This window comes from Fundulus heteroclitus, chromosome 18, assembly GCF_011125445.2.
Source record: "Fundulus heteroclitus isolate FHET01 chromosome 18, MU-UCD_Fhet_4.1, whole genome shotgun sequence".
Classification (NCBI taxonomy): Eukaryota; Metazoa; Chordata; class Actinopteri; order Cyprinodontiformes; family Fundulidae; genus Fundulus; species Fundulus heteroclitus.
Window position 1 is genome coordinate 21,074,132 of NC_046378.1, and position 13,287 is coordinate 21,087,418.

Here is a 13,287-nt window from a genome sequence, read left to right on the forward strand (position 1 = left end):
CTAGATACTGCTTCAAAACGGGTAGTGCTCTTCGTCTCTTTCTAACAGTCACTTTTGAGTTTAGTTGCCAGAGTATGATTTCCGAACACAGTGGTGAAGATTTCTTATGAAATTGCTCTTATCTCTTGAACGTTTTCCTATTTTTGTCACATTACAACTGCAAAACCTCAAACTATTTTATTGGGACCTTTTGTGAAAGGTCCCAATAAAATATTGAAACTGGAAACTGGAAACTGGAGTGGGGGCATTCTGCCCCCACTCCAGTTAAATAAAACTGGTTCAGAGCTACAGATGTTATATGATCTTTTGAAAAAGGACAACTTCTACTTTTTGATAAATATTTACTCTAGTTAATCTGTTGTCATTTAAAAGAGCAAACATTTTGCTTATATTTTTAAGTTTAAAATAAAGAAAAACACTAATCTTTTGCAAAAAGAGGAGGGATATATTTTCTTCCGTGGGATGTTGATGTTTGTGGAAATTAAGGCTCACAGTTCCCCAGCTAATAAGTAGAAAAATAGTATTTTTCATTCATGTAAAACCGGCATTTTTAATATATCTAGATTTGAAGACATTAGTTTTTTCTTCAATCTTTGGCAGTTACAAAGACCAATTGTGAAAGGTCCTAAGAGCCACTTGCTTGGCTTGCAGGTTGCAGACCCCTGTGATAGACCAACACATAGAGAGCATAATAGCGAATTGAAAGAAAATAGACAGCTGGTTTGAGACTATAGTTTGATTTATTATTATTATTATTAATATTATTTTTATTATTATTATACACATAATGTTTGGTTATTATTAAACATGCACAATATGGCCCTGTTCTTTCTGAATTTTCTTGGTATTCATTTATTTAAATGCTAATGTGGGTTACCCTATTTGATTACGCATTTGGTGATTGTGGTAACACAAATAAATATATAACTTAAATATATTCTACTGGGTTTTTTATTTTCCAAAAAAAAAAAGGGTAAAGGGTGCCTTTTTTTGTCCTAAATACCAGCCGCCAAAATATCTGGACACACGCCTGACTGATAGTAGGCCTATAATATAACAAATCCCACCGAGGGTTTGTCAAGAGGTTGAATAACGGGCCAAATAAATCTGATCTTCATGATATCCTCCTGAGTTACACTGCTGGATAAGAAACAAACAAAGCAAACGAGGGTAACTACCAACCACAAGAACAAGAAACGCTTTTGGTTTGGGTTCGTTGTTATTGGTCTCCAATTAAAGCTCTTGTGTGGAGCGCATTTCATTTCCGACCCCTGCTTGGCTTTCGTGAAACTAGACTCCGGGGCTGATAAATAAAATATCCCCTGTGCGGTGCTATAGCTGATCACCGGAGCTCTGTCAGCTGTATAAGTGGTGAAAGGCGACATAATCTGCCCGACATTAAGATCTGGACTGAGATTGAGACCCGCACAGAGGAGCTGGAGAGGCACTCGGCTGAAGAACAACATAAGTCTCCCGGGAGCAGCATGATAAACCCCCAGCAGCAAGGCGAGCTCCTCCTGCACGATCCCCCTCCGGTTTTTGGGAAGCCCTGGTACTGGCAGCGCAGCACCAGCACCATGGAGAGCACCCGCAGCCTTGCGCAGGTCATCATGGAGATGCGCGACGAGATCAAGAAGCTGGAAGCGGAGAACCAAGAGCTGCGGGGAGACTGCGCTCCGCATTCAGCGACGGCGGGAGAAGCCAGCGCGGCGTCCACCGCTGGAAGCGAGCAAGCGGGAATACTGGAAAACCCCTATGGGAACCTGAGACGGAACGTGTCTGCACCAGTCCTGGAGGCACAGTATAAAGGTAAGAGAAAAAAAAAAAGCAAAGGTCTAGGTGTTTATACAGATGGCTGCATACAGGTTTGGGCAAAAGTCTTGAGATAGTTTGTCTTTACTGTCCCAAGGAGTCACAATGTGTTTCTCTTAAGCAGCGTAGTATACATTTTTTTATGTATTTATTTATTTATTTATTTGTTTATTGGTTTATTTAATTACCTATGTATATCTATGTATTTTTGCATACCAATATCATCATTTGGTACCTTTCAGTATAAGTTATACTACTACTACTACTACTACTAATAATAATAATAATGACATTTGGTTTGCTCTATATCTCATCAAAAGTTTTTAACCATAAGTCTTTATGCTGTACCTGACCATTTCACATAGAGTTATGTTTTTTAATTTAAAAAAAAATGGAGTAAAATAATTTGTGCAAGTAAAAGACAATTTAGCAAGCATCCGTTTTAAAACGGCTGTTTGGAAAATACCAGATATCAGTTGATTTTTTTTTTCACGTGTTTTAAATACATAGCATATATCTGAGACTGACAATCTGCTGTTTAATTAAGGTAGCATTTTTTTCACAAGAACTTTAGGCCGGACATCATTGACTAATTCAACTTACAAACAGCAGGTTTTATTCTTGATAAATTCCCTCAAGCAAATTGACTTTGACTGGACTTTAAGACCTGAATATGATTTGATCTAAACTATTCCACGGTCGCTCTGGCTGAGTTGATCACCTGCTGGAAGGAGAAACCTCTGCAGCCTTTAACAGCTTCTCTTCCGGGATCTCCTGTGCTTAGCTCCATCCGTTATTCCATCAGCGCTGACCAGCCTCCTTGTCCCTACAGAAGAAAAGCACGCAGCAGCTGGACGCAGCTGCCAATATTTTCTTTTCCAGCTAGGGATGTTGTATTCAGTTGAAACTGTTTCTATTTCCTGCTCCGTTAACGTTTTTGGCTCTTATTCCATGTAGGCCAAAAATAAAATGTTGGTCTTATGGTACCACATCAACTTATCCCACATGTAATGCCTGACTTACAATAGCATTTTTTGCTATAATGTGTGTGAGTGCACAACTAAACGTTGTCCTGTCAGCATTTTCCACACCTGAACTGTGAATCTCTGCAGCTCCTCCGATGTTATAATAGCCGTCTTTCATGATTTTTGTTTTTCCCCAGATGTAGTTTTTTTTTTTACAAAGAAAATAACACAATTTAAAAAGCAATGTTGACACATTACTAAATAACTGTTGATATGATATGAGAAACAACTAAGGTTTTCCCCTTTTTTCCAGACAGCACCGCCATGACTGTACGAAGGTACTCCACAAGCTCTAACCACTCCGGGGTGACCGTGAGAGAGGGAAGAACGGACAAGAACAAACAAAGTAACTCAGGATGGGACAGACTGCATGAAGAAATCCAGCATGGGGATTATTTGTTTGGAGAAGCAGAGAAAGCCAACAACCGGCACTCTTTGCAGAACTTCGTCCACAAAAACAGGTACTAAGAAAATCTTTAAGGGGTGGCATTAAAGCAACAACCATGTTGTGGCTGTGCTCAAACAATTCTGATTTGTTTTTTTTTCTTCTTTCAGAGTCAAGGTAAAAACTGTAACCTTTCTTCTACCTGTTGATGACATCTACACCAGCCGGCCCGTCCTGACCAAACACCAAGAGGAGCCCAAAATCACTGGCCTGGCTTCTATAGCTGAGACTGATTCTTGAGAGAACCTTAATAGACTTTGGATGCATTTACTGTACAGGTTGAAGATATAAACTGGAACTCTGCAGCCTCAGCTTAGTAATTCTTTCCCTCCTTAACTAGGTCACTGTAGATCGGGCTCTTAATGAGTGAGCAAGCGGACCGATTTTTATCACACCTGACGAAGAAACTGGAGTCTCTGATTACAGGTGTTATTTTCATTTGGCCATGGCAATCTATGCTCGGTCAGCAGCGATGAGACAGGGGCCCTCTGCGGAGAGGATCGGGTATCCGGACTCCTCTCCTGGCCTGGGCTGTGGTTTCAGGGTGACACATGTGGCAGCCTTTTCAGACTCAGCTGTGGTCGCTGACTCAGGCCATGTGAGCGACGTCACATTAATTATTCATTTAGCTCTTTTTCTCTGTACAGGCTAAACTGAAATTCATAGCCACAATGGCAAGTCAAGCTGTGACCCTTATATTTCACTGTTCCTGAAGAGGATTTGCTTTGTAACTCATCCAAACTCATGGGAATTAAAGGTATCGCCATGAAAATGAGTCCATACACAGGAAGCTTATTTAGTAATGACCAACATTTTTCATCCACACTTTTTTCCTCTTTAAAATCCAAAAATAAAGCACAATGTCAATTTCTACTCACTGATATGCAGCCACATATTTTTGAGATTCTAAAAAAATAAATTTTGCAGTTAATATTTATATAAAAAAAGGTATTTTGATGTACCCCTTATGCTCCTAATGTCTTTCACAAAGCATGGTAACATTAAGCATGTAACATTTTATCAGTTTTATGGAATGTGCTGAATACTACTGGTTAAAAGAAAAAGGTTAACATTTATACCAAGTACAAATATCACAATTTTACCAAGTGTTTTTTTATTTAGGATTTTTAATGAATAAGTTACAAGTAAAGCTTCTCTCATATTAAGCTCAAAAACAGTATAAGTAATCCAATTTCTTCTCTGGAGTTCATTATGTTGCACCTAAAGCCCAGTTTGCAGCTGCTCTTACTGGACAGAGCAACCAGCTAGTTCAGTTAGATGGTGGCTTAAAAAGCTTTTTTCCTCGTAGATTTCCCACACATTTTTTGCCATTACAATCGCAAATATCTGTGGTTTTTATGATATGGGCCAACACAATGCAGAGCATAATTGTGGAATGGAAGAAAAATTACGTTTTGAAAGTATTTAACAAAAAAAAAGTGAAACGTGTGGAGTATAGTTGTACACAGCTCCTTTTCGTCTGATACCCCTAAAGAAATCCAGTAAAAAAAATAAGTTTAAAGTAGGGTTATATTTAATGAAAACCATGTTTCCATTTCCTTCAGATTTAGTTACTGTGTTGGTCTATCATAAAAAAAAACCAATAAAATACATTGAAGTTTGTGGTCGTAATGTAACAAAATGTGAAAAAGTGAATACTTTTGCAAAGGATTATCTGTTTAAGAGTCATAAAGCTTCCATAGTATAAAAAGTAAAACATGATTAAGGAACAAGCATGTGTTCAGATAGCTGGTGTTATGCTTTGTCTTTGATATGTGAGGAAGACATCGTGGACTTCATATTCAACTTTGCGATAATTTTTTTTTCTTTTATAGTGTGGAGTAATTTTGTGAATTGAAAGGAAAAAGACAGCAGTCATGACGGAAATGGTCTTTAAACATATCCAAAATAGTTTTAGTGCATACATAGGCACAAATAATAGAGCAATTTTTTTTAGCATATTTGTGTTTTGCCATTTTAGTCACAAATGTTTCAAATAAATATTTGTTTTAACATCAGTAGAGTTAAAGGAAACTTGTGAAAATGGAATGATCTGGTGATATGGGTCAAGGCTTTCAAAAGCTGTTGAAACACTCTTGATCCAACTGGTATTTTTTTTTAAATTAAATTACTGTTATGTCAGTATGTGTTCTCTGTTCTCCTTATAACACACATCTTGTTTCTTCGACACAAGGAACATCTGATGAAAATTAGCAAAATTTAACAGAACTGTAATTTTAGTGAAACAAAAACAATAGAGACAACTACTGTATCAAATGCACACACGACATTGTTTAATAATGGATACTCTCTGGAAAAACAGGCATGTAATACGTCAAAAACAGTGGAAATATGCAAATACATCCCATACCTGAAATGTGTTCTTTCAGTAAAACAGGTTTTATTAGAAGAAAATTATTTTAAGATCAACATTTGCAGAAATAATAAATACAAATACTGTCACATTCTAGCAAGAGGCTTTAGACGACCTCCATTTCTCCAGTTGTTCCAAAGACAAGTGAGATAAACCTAAACAAAATAATTAAACATTCATTTTGCTTCAGTACCATGTATTTTTTGAGGTTGACCTGAAGTGACCTTCTCAGTTTGCCTTAAACAAATGTATGAGGACCCTAAAGCCAATCTCACTTAATAGTTTGACCTTTGTCCAAATAATTGGAAAGGATGAACTGTAAAACAATGCTTATGCAGGGATGGAGTTGTCAGTTTAAAGACAGGGAACCTGAAAGGAATTTTTTTGTATTATTTTCAACAGCTTTACTTTTGATGATGCAGGAAAGCTGCAAATAAAAATAGCTTTACTGTCCCACAGCGGGGAAATTCACACATTCTCTGGTCCTCAAATATATCTTGTTTCGAATCATATCAGATTTCTTTTTTACCAAGCATAATAAATGTAACAAAGTAGTTTCACATTTTACATTACCGGTAGTTTGGATCTTGTCTGAAAGCTAAGAACTTTCATTTCTTCATTAGTCTGGGGGAAGTTGTATACTAAGAAAATGTGTAAAGGAGTTATTTTGGTTCCTCCCTCCCCGAGAGGTCAGTAACAATCTTTCTAAAATGTAATGTGTCAAAAGAATACATAAAAATTAAAAGTGGCTTGTTTCTTTCTGGACATGTGTAGCGACACTAGAACACCCTCCGCTGGTCAGAAATGGAAAGTTAAAGATGCCCAAATGATCAGAGTCCTTTCAAATGTTATTTTAAGTATTCCATACAGTAATTCGTACATATTTTTTAGAAAACTTTATTTTAAATATATGAATTTGATCATAGTAAAAACTACGGAAAGCAACTTAAAACCATTAATTAATCCTAAAAAAAGAATGTAATCATAGGTTATAATGTACATTCAATTTGTGTCAGGTCAAAAATTGGATTGTCGAACGCGTTAAATCCGAATTGAGCCCATTCCACTCACAACTTGGGAACCCAGAGGGAATAATGCTGACTACAATACAAGCGGATAAAAATGTGTACAAACACCAAATCAACACGTTCACAAATAGAGGTTAAATGGTGATTTGTGTGCCACTGGTATAAAGAGATTCAATCCAACAGAAAAGTAAGTAAACAGTTTATACCGGTGACTTTTGATATACTTTTAAAGAGTGGCGGCCGTGGTAGATACTGAATTCAGGGCTCCAACCTTCCCTGTTGGGCTTCTGTCTTCTGTTGTAGTTCCGAGTCCGAGCTCAGAAACCTACTGCTGAGTACTGAGAGCAGGCACCAATGAGCTCATTAAGAAGTGGAAAAACAGTGGGTCTTCCGGGTATCCTCAGTGTGCTTTCAGCTGAAGGCAGTTTCGATTATGAAGTAATAGTCAGAGTTTTGATAGCACCAAAAAAAAAAAAAAAAAAAGATATGTTAAGCTTCTGTTGCAGTGAGTTTCAGGTCCATAAAGAAGCCTGCAGAGCTTTCATATCCTTCAGCAACCTCAGGTTCCTCTTGCTTCTCTCTCCTGGTTGAGCTTTGGTTGATGCTGGAGAGCGCCCTCTGGTGGCAGGTCTTTCTGCAGTTCGACTGCTCTTCCTAGATCTGGCCTCCTTTCTTAACTTCTTAATCTGAACCACAAACAACAAGGCATTCATATACAGATTATATGACGCTAAGGAAATGTAAGGGATGTAAAATGATCATTATTATAAAAGCCCACCTGTGATTTATAATTGCAGAGCTTATTTATCTGTTCTCCTTTCCGCTTCATTCTCCGCAGCAGCCTTTCCTGCTCCCTCTGAAGCGCTTTCCTTTCCTCTTCAGAGACGCTCTCCTCCACTTGCCTCACCAACTCGCCCTGCTCCCTGAAATGTAGACACAGAGAGTGAACCTCAACATTTCACCAAACAGGACTCCAGATGGAGGACGTCCGCAAGCTTGCTCACAAACTCATGAAGCGCAGCTCCTCCTGCAGGGCTTGAAGCAGCTCCGACAGTTCTTCTCCGCCACTGGACGACGAGGCGGACGAGAGGTCAGAACGGCTGCCCACCTCAGAGCGATCTGCGTGGCGGGACAGGACGTCTCTGTTGCAGAGACGAGGCTGATGCCTTTTGAGGAGGGACAAAACTGCCTGAACGTTGGCTCTGACCGAGTGGCTGCCGGCGACTGACTGGAAACCAAAAGAGATTCAAAGGACAAGCAGTGAGGAGAATTTATAGTTTTGATTTTAAATGGTTCAACCAGAAATGTAGAGAAAGGCAGATGGTACCGTTCCGGTGACGAACGGTACATCTTTTAGGCTCAGTCTGTAGTGAGGCTCTGTGTGCTGAGAAGAAGACATCTGTGAAGAATATTCAACGATTAGGGATAAAAAAAAAAAAAAAAAAAACGGAAAACAACTCATGACTGCAACTTAACATATACTGTAATACGAGTTAGTTGCGAGATATCCTCTTTTCAGCTGCAAGGCGTGTTTATTGAAAGCAGTACAACATACAACATTGATAAATCAAGCCAAGTGTTTTTTTTTAAATGGCAGTTTATTTTAAATGTCGGTGTTCAATGCTTACAGCAATACTAAAACGCAAGAGAAATAAAAACCTGCGGCCACTAAAACCATTTAATTTTTTAAATACCACGTTTTACTAAAATGGGAGAATTATGAAGAAAAGGCTGCTTGTTTTTGTTTTAAAACAAATTTAGCATTTATTGCATGCCCTAAATAAAAAATGTATACAAGGAATTTACTTTAACATATGTAACACGTTTGCATAGCGCCACCTCCAGCCAGACATACATATAATAGAGCTTTTATTTATATTTTTTAAACATGACAATTCTGAATATTTACAATGTTATGAATGTCAAATAATAAAAATAAAAAAAACAGGTGTCAGTGCATGCATGAATGCAACTCTGACGGAAAAATAACCTGTTCCAAGTAAAAGAATTACTTAAAATGTAATAAAGAAGATTTCCCATGTTGAATCTTTTCTATTTCCCTTTTAGTGAACGGGTAACCCCCCCACCGAGAGTATTATTTACGAGTTTGTCTAATTTGAATTTGTTTTGGATGTTAAGAATATTTTCACAACTCAACGTGATTCAGACTGGAAGACGAAAGATAGAACTGGCTGCATAAAGTCTGCACGTTAATGCTTGCAATGCTAATTCATCGAACATGCATCTAAAATCTTCATGACACAGAAATACGGCTGCAATAGACAGCCAGGCTTTACTTCACGCGCACAGCAGTGTGTGAAAAACCTAAAACGGACAAATTAAGATATATTAGGAGTCAACTACTAAAAAGATGAATTCACAGATAGTTGCAGCAGTCCTAAAAAAAAAAAAAAAAAAATCCTTAACTGAAACTAGTTTTCCAGCTAGACATCATCAACTAAATTGTGCAAGAATGAAAATATTCACTGAGATAAAACTTTGATTTTGGGCAAGAGTGAGAAAACTGCAGAAAACGAAAGTAGCCTTCTTAAAGCTTTAAATGTCTCAAGACATTTAAAAAGTGATGCTAAGAACGCATGCAACTTGTTGATTCAGAAAGATACTGTCACAACTTTTATAAGCATAAATTTTACATTTCTGAGCTTTTGTTCTGTTTTCACTTGAATATAAGTCATTTGTGCTCAGATTTCACTTTAATTTTTGCACAGTGTACAAAACTGGATTAATTATAAGAAGAGCCGATCTCTTGTAGTGTAAAAAAACATGAACAAGAACCCGAGGCAGCCTGTAAAGCTTGCTACCTTTGAGCTGGACTTCTTTTCTTTGGTTTCACTGATGAACAGACGCGGAGAGACAGACTGCAGCAAGATCCTGTTTGCCTCCAAACCTGTCTGGAGCTGGAAGATGCAACAGAAAGAAGAAGAAGATTTGCCCAGGAGCATGCATGGAAAACAAGTTATCAACAGTTGGTAAAAAAAATATCATTTTACAACAACAATAAGCTAATGAGAATCTTGCTACCTGATTGGCTTTATCCTGAATGAGCCTTCTCTGGTGCTCCTCTTCTTCTAGCTTTCTCTCCAACTCACAGATCTTCATCTGAAATCCACAACAGTCATCATCACTGTGCAGCTAAGAATAAGATATACGACACCAACATTATTAGACATTTTAGGACTAGATTCCTACCAACGTATCTGAGAATATAACACTATAAAACTGGAACTGGTTAAAGATCTACCATATCTGGTGATGTAAGGCATCCAAGCCTTAACATCACCAGGTACAATGCACAGCAACAGCTGGAGTGGTGTAAAGACCACCACCACTGCACTCTAGCAGTGAAGACATGCTCTCTGGAGTAAACAAAAAAAAAATATCATGCCTCTCTGTCTGGCAATCCACTGGATTACTAGGAGTGTGGCAGTTCCCAGGAGAACAGCTCACTGCACCGAATCAAGTTTGGCATTCACAAATTTCGCTTCTGGACCAATTGTCACAATCGCCATCAACAGACAGAAAGCATTCCCAGAAGAGCTGCCAAGGTTGGGCTGACGTAACATACCCCGTGGATTAAGTTGGGGATGTCACTAAACACTGCAATTAGGGAGCTAAAAATAAGTGAAATTTTCTTGAAACGAGTGTATCTGTCCTTGATTTGAGCTGGTAAATAAGACTATCTGCCAACGGAATAATTGTTTTGACCCCTAAAATAAGACAATTAGATCTACTGCACTTGAAATAAGAAGATGGAGATGAATTGTTTCGATTTTAACTGCAAAGATGTTATTCCATTATCAGATAATCTTATTTACCTGCTCAAATCAAGGACAAATACATTCATTTTAAGAAATGTTTGCTTATTTTAGTCACATTTCTGCAGTGAAGTTCATGCGGGTTTCATCCAGGCCTCAGAAACGCTGAAGCGAGGATATTTTGTGGGGCATTGAACCCACCTCTGCGTTTCTCTGCGTGTGCGTCAGCCTCAGATATTCCTGCTCAAGCTTTTGCAGCTTTTCCAACTGGGCACGCTCAGACGCGGCGTCGGGCTGCGGGTCACTCACACCGACCTTCTCCATAGAAGCCTGCAAGGAAACACCGGCCCGACACAACAAATGGGTTCGGTTGCATCCGGACGTTTTGGGGCGTTTTAAAAACATGAAGCCTTCTTATCCAAAGAGATCCGTGACGCTGAGAGTTCACCTGCTGGTTGAGCAGGCCCGCCTTTCCCGTCCTGGTGCTGCGCAACGTCCTCCTCATCTGCTCCAACTGCCGCTCCAGCTTCTCACAACGAGACTCTGCAGCAGCAAGGTGGGTGACCAACACTGTTGTACGCAAACCCAAAAGATGCGACGAATGAGCAGACGTTGAGCAGACAGTTTAAAAATAGGACACTTTTTGGTAACACTTTATTTGAAGGGGTCTACATAAGAGTGACATTACACTGTCATAAACATGACATAACACCTGTTATGAACATAAATGACTCTTTCATGAATGTTTAGGACTGTTGTCATTAATTGTCATTCGGTAAATTATGACACTATTAAAGCAAAGTTGACATTGTTTAAAATGTCTTTGTTATGACAACTTGACATTAACAGAGACAAGGTTAAGTTTAGGGCTTGACTTGGGATTAGGTTAAATTTAGGGTTTGATTTGGGATTAGGTTAATTTAAGGGCTTGGGGTTTTGTTAAATTAAGGGCTTGTCATAACAAAGACATTTTAAACAATGTCAACTTTGCTTTAATAGTGTCATAATTTACCAAATGACAATTAATGACAACAGTCCTAAACATTCATAAAGAGTCATTTATGTTCTTAACAGGTGTTATGTCATGTTTATGACAGTGTAATGTCAGTCTTATGTAGACCCCTTCAAATAAAGTGTTACCCATTTTTTTTAGGATAATTAATTCTTTGGATATTTCTTGCCTTGGTTGCAGTTTGGTTGCTCTCTCTTCGTGTCCTTATCATTTGCGAGCCTCTGTGCAGCACCGTCCCTCTGCGGGCGCTCGCGTCCTGCTCCCTTCCCTAAAGCACAGAGGCCGCGCTCCGCTTGCTCTTTCTGAAACTCCAGCTTCGTGATCTTCTCTTGGAGGTTCCTCAAGGCAGATAAGATGGCTGCAAGAGAAGGGATTGATTGTACGCTATGATACCAGCTAGAGTAGCTACAAAAGAGAAGAAGGGATAAAAAGGATGCTGTTGCAGCTACTTGAGACATTCAAGTGGCGTGGCATCATGTTGCACATGTAACCATGGCGCTGTGGCAGAATGTTTGGGATGGAAACTTCGTCAACGCACGCCATCACCTGCACTGCTGCTCTCTGGAAAAGCTCTGCTGGGCAATGCTGGACGATATGACCCACGGGTGCGTGTTTGGAGCGTGTGATGGGTGTTGACGAAGGGTCGATGAGCAGGATAGGCTTCATATGACGGCAGGGATAAAGAGTCCCACGCCGTCCTGCCGGGTGCTGCTGCTGCTGCAGATGGAGCCAACGCCTGCAGAGAAACGCCATCAGAAGCATCATGAGAGTCACTGCAGAGAAGCTTCGTTTGAGCTTATAATAGCTGGCAGATTTAAGACTGGACTCGACATAAATCTGCAGCTCTGTTTGACTGTTTTTTTTTTTAAGTTTAGCAAGGAGCTGTTCTGAGTAGTATCCACTACTGCTAGTGGCTAGTAAATGTAACCGACAGCGCAAATGTGAGTAGTTTTGCCAAGTTAAATGAGACAAAACAGCAGAGTACAGCTACCTTGTGCCGAGTAGAATCTGCTGCGGGGTTTTTGGGAAGCATCTCCATCGATACACAGCCTTTACAGTCCGCCTTTTTCCTCAGCTAAAAGAGTGCATAAAGCACACAAAAAAAATTCAAGTTTTCTCCAGCGACGTTAGCAAGACTCCGCTACTTGTGCAGCGTCCCTGTGCAAACATAGTGTAAAAAAAAAAAAAAAAAAAAAAAAACACAACACAACACAGACTCTTCTATGTGTGCGAATGATGCCCAGCTCGGCTTCTCCCGTGGTACACGAAGCTCATCTGCACCAGTCCAGTGCTCTCTGATACAACAAACAAGAGTTGTCGCGTTGCCCGGTAGGAACGGTACGTCAGTTCCTCCGCCATATTGGAAGTGGCAACGTCATGCACTCTAATCGAAGTGTGTCTAAAAATTGGCCTTCTCCGATTTTACTAAGTTATTTTTGTATAATAATGCATGCATATATGTTTGTGTGTGGGATTTTAGTTTGAACTACGACAAATTATGTTATCATACTTTCCAAAAAACATTATATATATATATGTATGTATATACAAAGCATAGATTCAATTATTTGGTTAGCTGTCTCATTTTGAAAAAGCTGGACCAGACCACAGATTTTAACTGCGCATCAAAGTTAAGATTATTCACAAATCTTACACCTAGGTTTGAAGCAGTATGTGTCAGACGCTGACTTTAAGGTCCCAGTTAACTCCGATGTTAGAGACATCAGTGGGCCCAATGGTGTAAGAAATTTGCTGACATCCATGATTTCTGAAATGCATCTGAGACCTTTATTTGCAGAGCAACTATCTTCCTGT

General features: G+C 39.2%; 2 protein-coding genes across 3 annotated transcripts; one reads left to right on the forward strand and one right to left on the reverse strand.

The window, feature by feature from the left end:
- Positions 1 to 1,070: 1,070 nt before the first annotated feature.
- LOC110368858 lies at positions 1,071 to 5,662 on the forward strand. The gene is made up of 3 exons (XM_021319265.2): positions 1,071 to 1,809; positions 3,091 to 3,298; positions 3,393 to 5,662. Exons 1-3 carry the CDS (start codon positions 1,485 to 1,487, stop codon positions 3,520 to 3,522), a joined length of 663 nt encoding a protein of 220 aa, XP_021174940.2. The 5' UTR covers positions 1,071 to 1,484; the 3' UTR covers positions 3,523 to 5,662.
- A 1,325-nt stretch (positions 5,663 to 6,987) lies between these two features.
- Positions 6,988 to 12,653, reverse strand: cep57 (centrosomal protein 57). 2 transcript variants are annotated; one of them, XM_036150076.1, is made up of 11 exons: positions 12,464 to 12,653; positions 12,019 to 12,208; positions 11,642 to 11,830; positions 10,909 to 11,030; positions 10,662 to 10,790; positions 9,727 to 9,837; positions 9,507 to 9,602; positions 8,012 to 8,083; positions 7,689 to 7,912; positions 7,463 to 7,607; positions 6,988 to 7,370 (listed from the first exon to the last, which is right to left on the reverse strand). In XM_036150076.1, the coding sequence occupies exons 1-11, from the start codon at positions 12,509 to 12,511 to the stop codon at positions 7,197 to 7,199; spliced, it is 1,500 nt and encodes a 499-aa protein (XP_036005969.1). In that variant the 5' UTR covers positions 12,512 to 12,653; the 3' UTR covers positions 6,988 to 7,196. The 2 variants fall into 2 exon arrangements, with proteins under 2 accessions (XP_036005969.1, XP_012723518.2); XM_012868064.3 differs by having other exon boundaries at positions 9,727 to 9,804; positions 12,464 to 12,651.
- Positions 12,654 to 13,287: the final 634 nt, after the last annotated feature.

Bases quoted from the DNA above. Each gene is read 5' to 3' on its own strand.
- cep57 (XM_036150076.1), bottom strand. From the start codon at position 12,511: ATGGAGATGCTTCCCAAAAACCCCGCAGCAGATTCTACTCGGCACAAG. The intron at 9,838-10,661 runs GTGGGTTCAATG...TCTTATTCTTAG, and splicing joins ACACGCAGAGAAACGCAGAG to CTGCACAGTGATGATGACTG. The intron at 7,913-8,011 runs GTACCATCTGCC...TTTGGTTTCCAG, and splicing joins TACCGTTCGTCACCGGAACG to TCAGTCGCCGGCAGCCACTC.
- LOC110368858 (XM_021319265.2), top strand. From the start codon at position 1,485: ATGATAAACCCCCAGCAGCAAGGCGAGCTCCTCCTGCACGATCCCCCT. The intron at 1,810-3,090 runs GTAAGAGAAAAA...CCTTTTTTCCAG, and splicing joins CCTGGAGGCACAGTATAAAG to ACAGCACCGCCATGACTGTA. The intron at 3,299-3,392 runs GTACTAAGAAAA...TTCTTCTTTCAG, and splicing joins AACTTCGTCCACAAAAACAG to AGTCAAGGTAAAAACTGTAA.